The sequence below is a fragment of the Lithobates pipiens genome, unplaced genomic scaffold, assembly GCF_037356315.1.
Source record: "Lithobates pipiens isolate NorthernLeopardFrog02 unplaced genomic scaffold, aLitPip1_a1.2 Scaffold_10, whole genome shotgun sequence".
NCBI classification, from domain to species: Eukaryota; Metazoa; Chordata; class Amphibia; order Anura; family Ranidae; genus Lithobates; species Lithobates pipiens.
This window is the reverse complement of record NW_027507686.1, coordinates 169476175-169495077: the sequence shown is the minus strand read 5'-3', so window position 1 is coordinate 169495077 and position 18903 is coordinate 169476175. Positions and strand designations below refer to the sequence as shown.

General features: G+C 44.4%; 1 protein-coding gene across 2 annotated transcripts in view; it reads left to right on the top strand.

Annotated features, from left to right (window-relative positions):
• The window catches only part of LOC143935649 (pre-mRNA-processing factor 39-like), a 103431-nt gene that overhangs the window by 30857 nt on the left and 53671 nt on the right, over positions 1–18903 (top strand). For both annotated transcript variants that reach the window (XM_077459676.1, XM_077459685.1), the window contains 2 exons: positions 13774–13941; positions 14621–14765. In XM_077459676.1, the coding sequence (XP_077315802.1) occupies positions 13774–13941; positions 14621–14765 (313 nt within the window). The remainder of the gene's footprint in view (positions 1–13773; positions 13942–14620; positions 14766–18903) is intronic.

Below are 18903 nucleotides of genomic sequence, written 5' to 3'. Positions count from 1 at the left end.
TACATCACGGGACACAGAGCCACAGTAGTTACTATGTGGGTTATAGTCCACCTTCAGGTGATGGACAAAGGCACACCCTAAGACAAGAAGTCCACTCCCTATGTATGGACTAAAGACCAAGTTGCCGCCTTGCAGATTTGAGCCTTGGAGGCTTGGTGATGCACTTCCCAGGAAGTACTAACAGCCCTGGTGGAGTGCGCTTTAATATGAAAAGGTGGAATTTTCCTCTTTAAACCATAAGCTTGAACAATCACTTGACAAATCCATTTAGATTTCGATGCTGCCTGTCCTCTCTTAGGACCTTCTGGCAACACAAATAATGGAATCTGAGAAGTCGCCTTCAAGTAGACCTTGACTGCTCTCACCACATCAAGAGAATGTAGACACCTTTCTTCCTCAGAATGAGGTTCTGGAAAAAATGTATTTAAATGAAAACCTGACACTACTTTCGGTAGGAAATTAGGATAAGGGCGTAATGCAGCTTTATCCTTGTGAATATTCAAATATGGCTCTTTACAAGAAAGAGCAGCCAACTCTGATAACCTTCTTGCATAAGATATGGCAACCAAAAAAACAAATTTCTTTGTCAAAAAGATCAAGTGAATATGTTGTATTGGCTCAAAAGGCTGTTTCTGTAACGCCGACCGGACTAAATTCAAGTCCCAAGGGTTCAGGGGTGACCTAACCAGAGGATTAATCCACGTTACCCCTGAATAAAGCTACAGACCAGAGAGTGCGAAGCTACTCAAGGCCAGCTTAATTTCTAATCCCATCTGTAGACATTCAAGGGTCCTACCTATGACCTATTTCCTGGTGTGCCAACCCCTGGATTCACGCCAGGAGACATATGCCTTCCGAACTCTATAATGTATGACTCTGGAGGCCGTCTTCTTAGCATTAACCAAAGTAGAAACTACTGAACCTGACAACCCATGCTCCTTCAGAATGTGGGTCTCAATAGCCAAACCGTTAAATTTAGCGTTTGTAAGGTAGAATGGAATACCGGACCTTGCGAGAGGAGAAGGTCTGGCCATGGTGGTAGGGTCCCTGGGTCCCTTACCGCTATCTTTACGATCTCTGCATACCAAAATCTCCTGGGCCACGCCGGGGGCCACAAGAATCACCACCTTCCCTTCCTGCTTGATTCTGCAAAGAAGTCACCGAAGCAACAAAACACGAGGGAACGCATAAATCAGTGAAAACGAATCCCACGGAAAAACCAAGACATCTGTTCCTCATGCCAGCGGATCCTTTGTCCTTGACACAAAGTTGGTGATCTTTATGTTGAACCTAGAAACAAACAGATCCACGTCTGGAATTTCCTATTTTTGACCTATTGATAGAAAGATGTTGGGATTAAGAGACCGCACAACTTCTCGTGCCCCCTTGGTGATTGATATAGGCCACTGCTGTGGCATTGTCGGATAGGATCTGGACAGGACAATTCCGTAATCTGAGCGTCCAGGCTTTCAGGGCCAGATGAGCTGCCCAAATCTCTAGAATATCAATGGACAAGGTCATTTCTGATTTGGACCATCTTCCTTGGACAGACACTTCCTCTAGGAATGCTCCCCAGCCCAGAAGGCTGGCATCTGTTGTTACGACTTTCCAGGTAACTGGTAGAAAGGATTTTCCTTCTTGTAGATTCTTGGTTACCACCAACTGAGGCTTTGATGCACTTTTGGGGATAAATGCATTGGGAAGTCGAGCTTGGACTTTCTTGTTCCAAATTGATAGGATACTGTTTTGCAGCAGTCTCGAATGAAACTGAGCATAAGGAACAGCCTCGAATGAAGCTTCCATCTTTCCCAACAATCTCATGCAAAGTCGAATAGATGGATTCTTTCTTGCTTTGACCACCTGAATCAGTTCCCTTATGGAATTGATCTCCACCTCCTGAATTGTATCTATGATCAGACCCAAATACTCCAATCTCCTTGATGGTTTTAAGGAAGATTTCTGTAGGTTGAGAATCCAACCTAATTTTTCCAGGTAGCTGACCGTGGTTACCAAACTTTGGTTTAAGCAGGCTACCGACTGATCTATCAAGAGTAGATCGTCTAAGTAAGCTAGAATCATTATACCCTGAGCCCTTAATCTGGCTAAAGGGGAAACCAAGACTTTTGTAAACACTCAAGGTTCAGTAGCTAGACAGAAAGGCAGAGCTAGGAAAAAGTGGGAAAAATAGGTACATGGAGGTAAGCATCCTTGATGTCGATTGACGCTAGCAGTTCACCTTGTAGAATGGAGACCACTGATCGGATCGACTCCATGCAAAAAAGAGCAGATATTCAAAAACTGGTTTAGATCGTTGAGATCTAAAATGGGTCTGACATCTCCGCTTGGTTTTGGTACCGCGAGGTTTGAATAAAACCCTAACCCTCGCTCTTCCGTGGGGACCACCGATATCACCTTTTGAGACAAGAGATGGTCCAAAGCCAGAAAGAGAGACTTCTTTTTTTTCTGGATCTCTGGGAACATTTCATCTGAGGAAACGAGAAGACGGGAACTCTCAGAACTCTAGTTTGTATCCTAGAGATATTGAGGAAACCACCCATTTGTCTCGACACTGTTCCTGCCTAGACCCTTGAGAACTGCAGAAGTCTTCCCCCCCCCCACACGAGTGAGTGGGGGCGCCCCTTCATAAGGAGCTTTTAGTATTTTGTTTTGTGGGTTTGCTCCCCCAGGGCCTCTTTTGTCCCTGGGGTTGACCCTCAGGTTTACCTCTTGAACTTGACGGTGGAGGCCGTCGTTACTGCCCGTTGGCTGATGCTCCTAGCACTGGAGAAGAAGCTTGTTTAAAAGAAAAATGCTTAAACCTTTTCTTAACTGGTAAAAGGGAACCTTTCCCATTAGAAATTCTTGGATGTATTTATCCAGATCGTCCCCAAACAAATGTTCACCGCAAAATGGAAAACTAGCCAAGAGCTTTTTGCATGGTGTTTCGGCTGACCAATTTTTCAACCATAGAACTCTACGCACATGCATCAGCCCGAGCATAAGCCGTGAGGCCTACAGAATAGAATCTCTTATAGCGTCTATTGTAAAACATAACACTCCTGATATCCTGGCCGAATCTTGGGCCTGCTGATTAGGAATAATCTTGAGCACCTGTTTAAACTGGTCTCTTAAGAACTGACATACACCGATCGCTGCCAGAGCAGGCAGAACCACTGAACCTGCCAGAGAAATATTGTTTTTAACTAGGAATTCCAACTTCTTATCTGTTGGATCCTTCAACATTTGAGCATTGTCTACTGAACAAGTCAAGTTTTTATTCACAGAGGATATAGCAGCGTCAATTGCTGGAATCCCCCATTTCTTTTTTTTTTTTTAACAATCAGGAGTGCTTTATTGAACATACATATAATACAAAATCTGCATACAAGGCATACTGTAACATCGTACCAAGGTCAGCAAAACAATCATAGTGAACACTGAGGATCTGTGAGCTAAAGGATAGCTATGACAATGATATAACCCTCTTGGGAGGGAAAAAAGGGCGGAGGCAAGACAGCCGATAGCAGGAAAGGAAAAGAAGAAAGGAGGAAAAGAAAACAGAAAAAGAGGGGGGGGGGGGGGGGGGTGAGAAGCAAGAGGGAGGAAGAGATGCCAGAAAAAAAAAAGGGGAGGGGGGGGAGGAGAGGGAGCTCACCAGAGAGAAACAAGAAAATGTAAGAGGGGGAAGACACAGGGCACCTCGCCACCCTCCGCCCATTATCCAAGGGTAGGTCCAGTCCAAGGGGACCATACCTTGTCAAACTTCCAAGGACATCTCCTACTTAGATAAGTCAATTTGTAAAGAGGCAACACAGCATTGATTTCCCTAATCGTCTTTCAGGACAGCCACTATGAGAGATAGACTCCTCCTCTTCCTCTGGAAACACTGCGCCAGCCCATAAATTCTTACTTCCCCTGCCGGACCTCAGTTATTAGTGTTTCCTCCGGCGGGCAGACACTGTGCAAGGAACCAGGCCGATCAGCTGGGGAGGCTGTGGCCATTTTGTCGTTAAAAGAACCCGGTTGAAAGAAGCAGGGGCTTCGTTTGGAGAAAGCTGGGTTCAAACCGTTCGAAACCAACGTCCGCGTGTCGGACGGGTCGAACGGTTTACTTACCTCACCAGGTACTGCCACCCCTTCCGAGTCGAGCGCGGCTTCAGGTCGTGGGGGACTCCTATCGCGTCTACAGGGACGCAGCTGGCAAGCCGTTCGGAAGATTTCCCTGTACATGGGTACAGTCCGCCCCTTTTTTTCTTTGAACCGAGCGGGCCGAACGACGGGCGACATCGTATCCGGCGGAAACGAAGGCTTGACCTCGAAATACGATCGACTTCCGGTTCCGGGTCGTGGAGCTGATAGGAGGGCCGGGCACAAGCTGGAGATGAGTTCAGAACGTGCACAGGCAACGTGGAACTCTGTAGTAAGCAGCCACCTGCAGTCATGTCGGAAGCTGAGGCTCAAACGACAGACTCTATCTCCAGCATTCCTAAGCTAAGAGCGCCCTGGGGAGGGGTACTCTCTATCTAGGATCCCCCCACCCCAATGTATGGTTCTATCATGGGTGGGGGGCAGACCCCCTGGGTGGCCAGGGGGGAGGGGAGGCTCAGATCCCTTCGTTTTAAAAAAGGGTCTAGTGCACTCCCAGGGTTGTATCCCGAGCTTTTGATTGACTTTGTCTTTTCTGTTTTTTTCTTTTTTCCTTTTTTTTTAGAAAGCTACGGAAAAAGCTAGGTCTACGCATAGCTCTAAAAAGAAGTGTGCCTCCTGTAGGGACATTTTAGGGGAATCTTGGACCAAAGTGTTGTGCAAAGGCTGTATTGACTCCCTCGTTAGGGAAAGGGAATCTGAACAGGAGTCAGGATTAGCAGCTTCAGTCAAGGAGCTCTCGTCCACCTTCTCTTCTTTTAGGTCCCTTTTTGAAAAATTTCAGCTTCCCACGGGTCCATCTCCCCAGGATACAACCCCACCTCTAGCACAGAGTTCTGCTCCAGTCCAACCTGCTAGTACAGGGGGGACAGAGGTTGCAGGCCCTTCAGGGACAGGTAGGGAACTTCCAGACAGTTCCTCTTCCGATTCCCAGGAGGTTTCCGAGGGGGAGGACCAGGACGGGTCCAGGAAAGCCTCCAGATATAAGTTATCCCTTGATGAGGTAGAGGACCTCTTAAAGGCAATTTATGCAACCCTCGGTATCCAGACGGATAAAAAGCCCCTAACCCTGCATGACCAAATGTATTCAGGTTTAGGGGAGCCAAAAAGAAGGGTGTTTCCAGTACACAAAGTTTTAATGGAAACAGTTAAAAAAGAGTGGCAGGATCCGGAGAGAAAACCCTTTTTATCTAGATCCCTCAAAAGAAGGTTCCCATTTTCAGAGGACCCGGCATGCCTTTGGAATAAAAGTCCCAAATTGGATGCTGCGTTCTCCCAGGTCTCCAGACACACAGATTTGGCGTTTGAAGACATGGGGGCCTTGGCAGATGTCATGGACAAAAGGATTGACTCCCTGCTTAAAAAGACGTGGGACTCGGCTATCGGCAATTTAAAGCCTGAAATGGCAGTTACAGTTGTGGCTCGCAATTTAGAGCACTGGCTCTCACAGATCCAACAACATATTGAGGCAGGCACAGATAAGGAAACCATTCTGTCATCCTTCCCTACTATGCTGCGAGGGATCACTTACATAGCTGATGCCTCTGCTGAGTCCGTCCGCATGTCGGGCAGAACGGCGGCTCTAGCCAATTCGGCCAGAAGGGCCCTCTGGTTAAAAACATGGCCAGGGGATAATGCCTCCAAGATAAAGCTATGTGGGATACCCCTGACGGGGGACCTCCTGTTTGGCCCAGGGCTAGAGACGGTTCTAGACCGGACAGCGGACAGGAAAAAGTCCTTTCCTCTCAAACGGAAAACCCCCGTACCAACAAAAAAGGGGTTTCGCCCGCAGGGGCGTAGGGAAACCTCTAAACCAGAGGGGAAAAAGAAAACCTGGCCCCAAAAAGGCAGGGGCAGAGGAGGGGCGATTTTTCGCCCTCCTATCCAGCCCCGTAAAACCCAGTGACTTTCCAGCTACAGTGGGAGGAAGACTGGGGGCCTTTCTTCCACAGTGGGAGACAATATCCCCCAATCAATTTATTTTAGGGGTAATAAGAAGGGGGTACCTCTTGGAATTCCTAAGACCACCCCCTCAAAGGCTCCTTGTCACGCATCTACCCAGGTGCATGGTAAAGGCCGAGGTCTTGCTAGAAGCTCTGAGGGAATTGGAGAATCAGGATGTTATTCTCAGGGTCCCAAAAGCAGAAGAGGGAAGGGGGTTTTATTCTCACATCTTCATAGTGAAAAAACCCTCAGGGAAGTTCAGGTTGATTCTGAACTTAAAGCCCCTGAACGCTTCAGTGACATACAAAAGATTCCGCATGGAATCGATCTTTTCAGTAAAAGCGCTTCTCCCCCACAACTGCTTCATGGTATCTCTGGACTTAAGGGACGCGTATTTACACATCCCTATATCGGAGGCCTCGCAGAAGTTTCTACGCCTTGCCATAGATCTGGGCGGAGAAACAGTACACTTTCAGTTTCAGGCCCTGCCATTCGGGCTATCCTCTGCACCCCGCATTTTTACCAAAGTCCTGGCAGAAGCCATGGCCTTTCTTCGGCTCCAGGGGGTATGTATAATTGCCTACCTGGACGACCTGCTTCTGTTTGCAGCATCCCCAACACAGTTGGTCAGGGATCTGGATCTAACCAAAAGGGTCCTTACAGACCTGGGGTGGCTTCTGAACTTGGAAAAGTCCAGCCTGATCCCCTCACAACAGATCTCCTATCTAGGTTTCCTGTTGGACTCAACACTGTTGAGAGTTTTTCTGCCAAGAGAAAAGGTACGAAAACTGGACAGTGCGGTGGCCTCTCTTCAGAGCAACCAGCTGGTTTCCATAAGGGTTCTGATGTCAGTACTGGGTCTTCTTACATCCACCCTTCCAGCAGTGCAGTGGGCAGGGTTACACTTTCGTCCCCTACAGACCTTCATCCTAGGGGTGTGGGACCACAGTCAGGAGGCCCTAGACACCCTAGTACATATTCCCCACCAGGTAAAGAGATCCCTCTGGTGGTGGAGGAAAGTGACAAATCTGTCGCAAGGTCGTCTGTGGCTCATCCCGGTTTCTCGGGTAGTAACCACAGATGCAAGTGGAAAAGGTTGGGGGGCACATTTGGGTTCCCTTCTAGCCCAGGGCACTTGGGAGGACGGCGAGTTGACTCGATCGTCCAATTGGAAAGAACTAAGGGCAGTGGGACTAGCCCTCAGATTCTTCAAAGAAGAGCTCCGGGGTCACCACATTCAGGTGCGGTCGGACAACTCTTCCGTAGTGGCCTATGTGAACAAACAGGGTGGCACCAGAAGCGGAGCCCTGTTGTCTTTAGCGACAGAGATTCTGTCCTGGGCCGAAACCTACACCCTTTCGCTCTCAGCCGTTTTCCTGAGGGGAGAGGAAAACGTAGTAGCAGATTTTCTCAGCCGAAAGAGGCTGAGGGAGGGCGATTGGGTTCTCAACCAGGAGGTCTTCAATCTCATAGTAAAGAGATGGGGGTCTCCAGAGGTGGACCTGTTCGCGTCCAAAAACAATGCAAAAACCCACTGTTTTTTCTCCCTAAAAAGGGGAGAGGGAGCTCTAGGGGTGGACGCTTTGAGCCAGAATTGGCATTTCAGAACTTTCTATGCCTTCCCACCTCCAGTGTTGTTGCCAGCAGTTCTGAGAAAGTTTCAGATGGAAAGCACATCTCTGATTCTGGTGGCTCCACATTGGCCAAAGAGAGCATGGTTCTCAGTGCTAAAGCAGTTGGCGGTAGAACCTCCCCTGCTCTTGCCCCCTCGGGAGGATCTCCTCTCTCAGGGGCCAGTCCTATGCCCACAGGTACGCCAGTGGAAGTTAGCGGCCTGGCTACTGAGGAGGGTTTATTAAAATCTAAAGGATTCTCAGAGAGACTAGTTTCTACCCTCCTGGACAGTAGGAATAAGGAAACTCGCCAGATCTATGAAAGGGTCTGGTTACGTTTCAACAAGTGGTGCGCAGAGAGCTTTTTCCCAGTACGAAGCTCCTCCGCAGTGTTGGAATTTTTACAATGCGGGGCAGATAAGGGCTTATCCATTAGTACCCTTAGGGGTCAAGTATCAGCCCTCAGTGTTTATTTGGAGGATCATTTGGCTGCCAACCCATGGGTAGTCAGGTTCTTTAGGTCCCTGTCCAGACAGAGACCGGTCCAGGGTCTGTCCTTTCCCAGATGGGATTTATCTTTAGTTTTGCAGAGCTTAACTGGACCCCCCTTTGAGCCTTTAAAGGAGTGTTCTCTGAGAGAGCTTACTCTGAAGACAGTGTTCCTGGTAGCAGTAACAACTGCCAGGAGGGTCAGTGAGATGGAGGCCTTATCAGTCAGGGCTCCCTTTTGTGTTATCTTTCCGGTTCGGATAGTTTTAAAGACCGATCCAGCCTTTTTGCCGAAGGTGGCATCCAGCTTTCATAGAAGCCAGGAAATTGTTTTGCCCTCTTTTTGTCCCAATCCCTCCGGTGAGAAGGAACTAAAGTTTCATTATTGAGATGTATCCTACACTATCTGGAACTGACCAAGGCATTCAGAAGGTCAGATTCCTTATTTGTTTTATTTTCCGGGGCCAGAAAAGGTTGTAAAGCGTCCCGGCGCACTATTGCTAGGTGGCTCAGAGTAGCCATTGAGCAGGCTTATTTAGTTGCAGGGAAAGAAATCCCAGTGGGTATTAAAGCACACTCCACTAGAGCTATGGCAGCCTCCCAGGCAGAAAGAGCGGGAGCAACGCCAGAGCAGATTTGCAGAGCAGCAACATGGTCCAGCTATTCCACTTTCGTAAAACACTACAGAGTGGATTTGGTGTCGGCAGGTGAGCAAACCTTTGGGCGAAAGGTTTTGCAAGCTGTAGTCCCACCCTAACTGGTAAGTGCTCGCTTATCCTCTCATAGTGGCTGTCCTGAAAGACGATTAGGGAAAATTAGAGTTACGCTTACCGGTAACGTCTTTTCCAGTAGTCTTTCAGGACAGCCCTAGTTCCCACCCGAAAATTGGGGGGAGTCTTACAAAAGACCAGAGCGCAGCAAGATAATGGTATTTGATAAATATGTTATTAATGTGTTCTTGTGTCTCCCCAGCTGGCCGGAGGTATTCTCGATATAAACTGAGGTCCGGCAGGGGAAGTAAGAATTTATGGGCTGGCGCAGTGTTTCCAGAGGAAGAGGAGGAGTCTATCTCTCATAGTGGCTGTCCTGAAAGACTACTGGAAAAGACGTTACCGGTAAGCTTAACTCTAATTTTTATTCTCTCATGCAGACACCCTAGGCGGGACCGAGGACGTCCATCGCACCAGAATCTCTCTCCTAGCATAGAAACAAAGGATAGAGATAAGGATCTTACTGTGGTGTGACCTCTGAGCATCCCCCTGTACCCCCAGGAGAGCAAGTTCCGGAGTCCTAGGGACCGACAGTTCCATACGGACATTCATCTGTTCAAAAATCCCTTCCCAGAAGGGCGCCAGGGATGGGCACTCCCAAAACATGTGCAAAAACGAGCCGAGACACGTCCTACAACGGGGGCAGTACGGGTCCCTGTCCGCATACATCCTAGATAATCTAACTGGAGTGAGATACACCCTATGCAAACATTTAATCTGCATTAGCTTGTCACCCGCCGCTATCATTACCCTAGGACCATGATGTAAACAGCCCCATTTCTTATTAAACTCTTTCTCCATAGGATAAAGTGTTAAACAGTTTTTTAATCCAAAAAAAGTTTTCATCTGGGGGCTCCCACTCAGAATACATAAGCTTTTTTTTTTAGTAATGAATGGATAGGAAAAGCATGAATTGCTTGCGGAGGCTTTAGCGAACCCAAACAAGAAGTGGGCTCATCGACTGACTCCGCTACTGGCATCAAAAATGTAGAGCGGACCAATTCAGTGAGCGATTTGTACCAACATTTCAGATTGTGAACCTGATCCTTCCGTATTAGACTCTTCAGAAGAGTCATCAGCCTCTCCCTGGTCCCTTGAGAGAAATTCGTCATCTCTTGCCCCCTGTCCTCAGTTTGAGGGTCCTGGGTAATGGAAGGGGACCTGTCATGTTTAATCCCACTCTGGAATGTGGTTAACGCATAAATCTTTTGTTCCAAGCCTAAAATGGTTGGGGAGAAAACCTCTTTAGTAATATATACAGGGGCTGCAGTGACCAGGGCCCGATGTACAAAGCAGAGGTACTACCAGAAGGAAAGCATCCACTGCTTGAGTAATAGTCCAGGCCTACCGCTGCTCTTAATGCTCAGCCTGATGCAATAGTAAATGTGTCAATAGGAAATGCCTGTGTCACCAAACCTCTTTAATGCCCCTCTGTGCTCTTGTGTTCCTCCATCAACTTGCAGCAGCAACAATGGAGCTTTTAAAAAGCATATTCCCGCGCTGGATGTTGGAGGACGCCAACGCTGCGCTAAGCCCAGCCCCCTCCGCATTTGGCCCCCTTCCCATTTTAAAAAAAAGTTTTCCCACGCGGGTGTGGGCCTCTGGTCCTACAGGATCGTTCTGTGAGGGAGGAATGGCGAGGAGGGGACCTGGAAGCTGCCACCTAGTAGGGCGGCGTGCTGATCGTTTCACCCTTCATGGTGGGTTCCGTTAATAAACCTTCAGGAACCGAGGATCCTTGGGGAAACCACAATCCTGGACTTGTAATAGCATCCTGCCAGTAAAACTTTATGGCATTAATACCAAAAGTACTGGATCCCGGGGTCCAGCTCTCTAAAAAGAGAAGTGTTACAGGAAAAATCTTGTTTCTTCAGACACGAGGCCCGGGTACCATTCAATTCGGCCTAAAAGACACTTTGAATGGATCTGGCTGCATAGCTTGCCCCAGCAAGGATTACTCCAGTGGAGCTCAGCACATCTTTACTCGTGACCAACACCTTAGACACTGGCAAAAAAATTTTGTATACACGTGTATTGCTTTGCTACAAAAATGGAGGTACTCCCAGTAGTGGGAGGGGTTATATAGGGAGTGGGCTTCTTGTCTTAGGGTATGACAGTGTCCATCACCTGAGTGGCCTATAACCCACTTAGTAACTATTATGGCTCTCTGTCCCGAGATGTACAATAAGAAATATGTACTTGTTAGTGCAGTAAATGGTTTGCTTGTGCCAACTTGGCTCAAACTAACTGTTTAAAGGGACATTTTAAACGTGGAGTTAGGCTTTAAGTGTGTGTGGTTGGTTGTTGACTTGGTGTGTGTGTGTGTGTGTGTGTTAAAGATAGTGTGCAATGGGAATTGAATATTGCTGTTGAAAGGTCCTGACTGATTATTACTTGAAAGTTTTTTTCTTTGCTTTGTTATCACTTAACCATCATGTGCTTTGGAGTTTCCTAAAACTGATTGTGATATTTCCATTTTTATTTTTATTTTCAACGAGTTTTACTTAACTTATGACATTTATTCACTTTAGACAGGTGAAGCTCTTAAACTCCATGAAAGGGCATCTTTTAGAACAGGTGTAGATCTATTTTTGACTACTAGGGGGGAGAGTTCAAATGATCAGCCAGATTTTAGTAAATGTATTTCTACTGCTAATAACACTGCAGACACCTTCCTTCTCTGTTTTTTTTTCTCCGCCATGAATGACCTATCCCATCCCACCGTAAATTTGCAGTGAACTTTTTTTTTCAGGTGAATTTTTTAATAGTATAATTGCCAGTGTTGGAGATTGATCCAAGGAAATTGGTGACAATTGATCAAATCTGGATTTGTGCAGTAGTGTTCTATTATTTATTTCTGCTATTAGATCTCAGTAGACAAATCCACAGATTATTTTGCTAATCTCTCAACTTTTATCATGTATGGAACAGAGGAGTTTACATTTTCCCATTTTATTTTCAAAATTTGTTACCTGTAGTATAATATGAAATGGCCGGTGTGTAATGCTCTGCCATGAATATGTGTCTTATAATAAATTGCCTATATGTATATTACCTTTCTAATGACATGGACAAAGATTATACAACTTAATCTCCTCTTACACCCCCATTCCTGTTGGCAGAATTTTCTCCAAAGAAAAGATTATACAGCAAAGGCTACTTTGCTGATTATAAGATACATTTGGGGTTGGGATTTTTGCCAAAGGAAAAGTTAAATACTGACCGACAGGCTCTTCAATGATTCCTCCAACTACCCTGTTTGGTGTGTATGGCTAGCTTAAGGGAAACGCACACCAGAATTGACAGGACAACATACAAGGAAAATTTGAGGGATGCCAAACAGTGCTGTAAATTTTTAATTCACTATACAGGCAATAATACAATTGTTTAATAGAATGATCTCTTGAATAAATCAAATGTTGCGTTTGATAGTTTGATCTGTAAACATTGTATTTAATTGGAAAAGAACAGTGGTGGAAAGTCCAGTTAAACTGAACCAAACTGTACAAAAGCTCATTTGAAATGAATCTTTAACTGATCGTGTATTTAGGGTCAGCATTAAGGTTCAGTGAGAGGCTAAAACCTGTGGTAGCCTTTGGGAGAAGAAGCTGTGACCAAGAGAAGGGTTACTAAATGTTTGCATAGGTGATGTGATTAGATGGTCTTGAGCATGCACATTTGTTGGGGAATTGTGCATTGGAGTTATTAAGATCACCATGAAATAGGTACACCAGACAGGATGAAGGTGTGCGTAAGGGGCTGGATATGTAGTGGCCTAATTATTTTTCAGAATACTTAGAGCTATACCATGTTACAGAATTCTAAATACTTACTAAAAAGACAGTTTTTTTTACTTTTTTCAAATTAATAATTAATGTGAGGGAGGTATACCAGACATGTAAGTACAGATGGCATTCACCCTGAGTGTTCTGATATCAGAATTCAGAAAGGAACACCATAACACTATTCTTTGCCAAGCACTTCACTTCAATTTCATGCAACCTTAATCTTCACTTAACCATTTACATCAGTGAGCAATGCATAGGCTAATTTTCTGAAGAACTGTATTGATGTGTACATTTTGATAACATGTGGTTCTTTCATGACTCTGAAATCTGAAGATCAGTGAGAAGAACAGAAGCTGAAGACTAACTGCTGTGCAGTTCCTTTAGACGAGGAGGATTGCTGTGATCTAATGCAAAGGGGGATAAATTTTGACTTCAGCAGCCTGGGTTTAGTTTCTTTGTCATATTTCAGCAAACTTGTTCTATTACAAAGTAACGCTTGAGAGCGTTCATAAATTTGCCAATATAGTCCACAGATTTTTTTTTTTCATTACTGTTTCTCTTGTGTTTCTGTTAAATTTTCACTCTTTTGTGAATTAAATGTGTACTGTCATGATTGCTAAAGCTATTGTACTTATTACTTCCAATAAAAAATACATTGAAATAATGTAGCAGTGGAAAAGACTTTTGAGATGCTTGTTGCTTATGGGATCCTACATTTTCTGAATTTCTGTTTAAAACATAGAAATTTGTCTTCTACAATCCCTTTGCTTCAGTAGTATAGTCTAGGTTCAGAAAAATTGAAATTATGTCTCTCATAACAAATAATACACCATTGTTTAGGGAGTTGCCATATAATTATTGTATTCAGTTGGGCATTCTTATACAAGTGTTTTTAAATGTGTGATGCTTTCATTTTTGCAGCATGTCACTTCTGGATTGTTATGTCTGAATGGTGACATACAGCGTATGCAGAAATAAACCTTATTCATTTGAGACTTGCCTTCATTTTGTACCTTCTTACAGTGTTTTTAGGGAGGCTGCAAAAGCTTCTGGTATGGAGTTTCATTCAGATGTGCTATGGAGGATGTACATAGAGTTTGAGATTCAGCAGAAGAACCTAAAAGAAGTTACTGTATTATTCGATCGAGTGCTTACTATTCCCACTCAGCTATATAAAACACACTATGAGAGGTGAGGATAATAGTTGGTATGCTTAGACTTTAGAATAACCTTTGTTTCATTTCCTATTCTTTTACTTCTGTTTTATGATTTATAAAATGTTTCTGCAAAAACAAACCTCTTTTTTGTGTATACTTTTCTTTTTTTTAAAGTAAGTGTAAAGTCTCCTTTTTTTTTTTTTTTTTTTTCCAATAAAAATAACAAACATGTTATACTTACCTGTTCTGTGCAGTGGATTTGCACAGGGAAGCCTGGATCCTCCTTCTCGGGTCCCTTTTCTGTACTCCTGGCCCCCTCCGTCCTTTTGAGTGGCCACACAGCAAGTATCTTGCCGTGGAGGCACCCGAGCTGAATGACAGCTCCCTTTGTCCATTCAGACACAGAGCCCTGATTCAGCTCTGCCCCCTCTCTCTGCTGATTGGCTAGCTGACTTTGACAGCAGCTGGAGCCGATGGTGCTGCTGCTGTGTCTTAGCCAATCAGGAGGGAGAATCTCAGAGGGCTGAGACACTCGTGGATGTCGCTGGACAGAGAGGGACCTCAGGTAAGTGTTAGGGGGGGCTGCTGCACACAGAAGGCTTTTTATCTTAATGCATAGAATGCTTTAAGATAAAGGGGTTGTAAAGGCAGAACGTTTTTTTAAGTGTCAGGTAAACCTAGTAAAGATTGTTCTTTTCTGTTGTACTATCCAGATTTAGGGCGTTTGTATTCACTTGTTCCCCAATTGAAATGTTGAGCACAGAGGAACTGGATTGGATCCACTCAAGAGTACAGCTTGAAAGTGACAATGATCAGATCGCTGCTGAAGATTCAGATGACTGTTTGGAGTCATTAACGGTGTGTATTTTCTCCCACATTTTTTGATTGATTTTGATTTTTGATGTGTACTTGTATATTTTTACACATTTATGTAGTGTAACATAGTTAGGAAACAAAGTCCTACATACTATGACAGAGGAACAGGTCCCAAACTGACTTTTCACTTTGATTTACTTTAGAGACTGCGCCATAGAGTGGAAAGGCACACTCATCAGCCTTTCCTAAACAACTGTATCAATCCAAACATGTTTGAAATCTTTTGTGCATGAAAGGCTTGGTTTCATCCAATCGATGTCAAAATTAGATGTGTTCACGGTTTTTTTAAAATTACTAATATTCACATGTGGCTTATGCCTTGCATATTCCCTATTTTTTAGTGCCACAACCTAATTGTGGTAATTTTTCTGTCAGCAGCTGAACCTGTGCCCCAGTCTCCGATCATCTCTTTAGTAAAAGAAACATTCCCATAGCATATCCCTGTATTCCCTTAACATGTTACTGACAACAATCTCTGCCATGAGAAGTTTTCCAGTCTTTATTGACAAAAAACATTAATACAACATAGTGCTAATTGTGAGGATTGTGTTCTCAGGAAAATGAACTGTGTTGACTTACACAACATACAGTATTTTGTTCTCCATCTAAAAAGTTTGGTTTTGATCTCATTAAAGAGCTTTTATCCACCTGTTTGCTGTCTCTCCTACATGCCTTGTGGCAGTGCATTCTGTTAGTGACCTTAGTAGATAGTGATATTCTTATGTACATTGATATAATATCAAGCAAATATGTGCTTATTCATGATAGAGATAATATGGCTTGAATTGTTTTTGGCTTTTGAGTGATTCCTAACATGCAGGTATACATCACTGGCCATTCAGACAATATTATAGCTCGATAGCTATTATTTGGTCAGTTATGATAGCTCACTATATTTTTGAGATACGGGTGTAAGAAGGTAGGGCCAAAGCTGATCATAGACCATTGGTAGAAAAAGGGAGTCAGAATGGTGGCTGAATGAACATTCCAGAAATGGGAGGGTGTAGGTGGATTAGAAGAAGTAGAATGTGGTTGGGGACTAAGGGTATAGTAAGGACACATGGATAGAACTGATCATGGCAGGGGGTATAGAGGAGAGGCACAGGACCCTGTAGATCGCTGCTATTACTATACAGTAGTATAGCTGACTACAACAGTGATTTTCAGCTTCTCCAAGCTGGACCAATATAATTATGCAATAATGATAAAATCTGGAGTTCAGCTATAAGGGGGGGCATAGCTATTAAAAAGCTCTCCCTTCCGGAGTCCAGCACTGAGCAACATTCTTATTTGCCTCTGAGCTCCTTTCCTGTGCCTTTTTTTCTTCCTCGACTTCCTGTGTACCAATCTTGGTTCTTCCCCTTGGCTTTGCTTGTCTGCAGAGTTGACCTTTGACATGTTTCTTGGATCTTCGCAGCATGATTCCTGTCTCCGCCATTACTACCTGAACGTTAGTCAAGGACCAAATGTAACACTCGGATAAGAGGATTGACCGCCAGCAGGCCAACCAAGAGAGAACTATCCTCTTCCTACAAAGCCTTTCTGCCAGCTTGCACCATCTGCAAGCTGCAGTTACCTTGGCCTCTCCTACCTCAGCTCTAGCCCCAGCAGTAGCTCCATCACGGCCAGCATTTATAGCCTTCATCATCTGATGTCTCTTTTTTGTGGGTAATCCAAAGGTGTGTTTGTTGTGGCTTGATAAATTAGTTCACTATTCACTTTCAACTTTCTGGACATCATTTCCCTGCTGAACACTCCAAGATAGCATAATTGATCACACTTGGGTGCCCTGGCTTGAGCCTTTGTTATTTTAATTGCAGCATTTTATGACCTCCAGTCTTACTACCTTCTTAGGTGCTTTCTGTAAAACAATTGATGAGTCTGGGAGAGCTTCCTCTGCTGCTGATGCACTCCTCCAATTTTGTCAAGTAGGTATGACTGTAGGGCATTAATGCTACCTTTTGACAAAGTTTACTTAAGCACACAAAGGATGAATAAGCCAGGAAATCCTTCCCTTCTACCCTGGATGACTTGAATATGCTGAGCATTCAGATTGGCATTCACTTTTAGGAGTGAGCTCTTGAAACATCTAGATTATGTTGTCCTCTAGCTGGCCATTTGGCCCCCGTTTTGCAAAAAGGCTCTTCAGCCTCTTCCATCTTTGGAAGAACTTATGGAGCCAGGGCAGACACGCTTTATGCCAAGTGAATGCACATCGTCGTCTCAGTTGGGTTATGCCTCTGTTGTGGAGCCAAAAGTCAGCTCCTTGAAGACCTGCCAAGTCTGTCCTGGAAACTCTATATTGACCACAAAAATATTTAAAATTTGCAACGCTTGAATTCCTGACAAACTTGTTGGGCTCTCTTTACTAAATTTAATTTTCACATTACTTTCAGCCAAAAAGGCCTATGCTGATGCATTGTCTGCTCCCTTTAATGTTGCCAAATTGAATTTGGAATACCACTTGTCTCCATAGCACTCCTATGTTCCCCGTCGAAAGTCATTTGTAGCGACCAGCAATTGCCCCATGTTCTTAAAAAAGGGGCACATGACTCCAAGTTTTCTGGACATCCAGATAAACTTCCTGCATTGGCAGGCTCCACAGACATCTGCGTGGTGTTAAACAGTTTTTGCAAAATGTGTCACCTAACTTCGCCCTAAATAACACCACCGGTGCTAGTACCAGGAAATCCCCTTTCTTCTCTTAACTTGCCATTTCCTGTTCCTGTCTCTCCTCTAGTATCAGTGGCAGCTTAAACTCAAAAAACCTTCACCTTCATCTTGACAGAGGTTTCCAAAAACCTAAACATTGTGATTTCAGGTACAAAACCGCTTTGGATCGCTAATGTCCAGTGGGTCCCAGTCTACTCTGGTAAAAAAAAAGATGTGACTTTCTACCAGACTACCACATCTGTCTGCAAGTATACTTGATGAAATTCACCCCATGCTTCATCTGACCATTTCCAATACTCCACCAAATTACTCAGTTTGCTTTCAAACTCTATCCACCTTCTCATTTTAAGATAACGCCTTCCACTTGTCTGCAGGTTCTCTGGTTCCCATCATTGCCCTTCTGCATCAATCAGTACAAAATTAAACAATATTCAACAGCCATGCCGTCCCTGTCTTTGGTCATGCAGCATTTAGCTTTTCTGCCATCTGCCCTGGCCCTTTGCCTATTTTACAGGACTTTTTCATCTCCCTAGTATAGTTCCTGTTTCTGCTTTACTGCTTGAACACTTCTGTGCTGCTCACTTCTGTTTGTGCAGGTTATGCTTCACATATTTGAGTAGGGGGAACCTAGTTGTCATGATCTAGGATCAGCATGACACTTCTGAACTTTTGCCAGTGGTCCCTGGCAGGATGCTGACATGCCCTTAGATTCTGCACCACTTGGGGTTCCAAACCCACTGCTTGCACGTGACATCACTCCTTTTAATCCTATGACAGTCTGATTTGAGAGGAAGCAGGTTTTCCTGCAAAATTTATTCCTGGTGACAGAATACTCCAGTAAAAGGGAAAATTGCAGTCTCTTTAGACCACACAGGGGGGAAACATTAAAACTTACGTGTCCTATGAGTTAGTGTTGAGAATCATTGTGTGCAAATGCACATCCCAAAATTTCTGGTAAAAGCCATTGTGTGGCCTCGATGGTATGAGAGAGTATCAAGTGAGCTGACTTTTCTCTTCTGGTTTTGAGAATCATTGTAATTGTGATTTGCTGTGAGCTGATGACCAGGGTTGGTCACCCAGATTGTTCTTTACACCAAGAAATCTAGAGGAAACACTGGCAGGATCCCCAACAACCACAAAAATAGAAAGAACAGTAAATTGTAATCACATTTAATAAAGGATGGAAGGTGAAACTGCCATTACCACTATTCTGTAAGCTAACATCACTGGTAAAGTGCAGGGCCTGCACATGTCTTCAGATTAATTAACTTAATTTAGACTTTTCGCTAGGTTGTTATTAAAGTGTTACTAAACCCAGGACCCTGCATTCACTACACATTATTACATTACACAGAACACGGAAATGCAATTTTTTTTTTGTAAATCTAAACTGCTAAATACCTTTTCTCAGCAGCAGTTAGAGCAGACTTGTGACTTCTATCAGTGT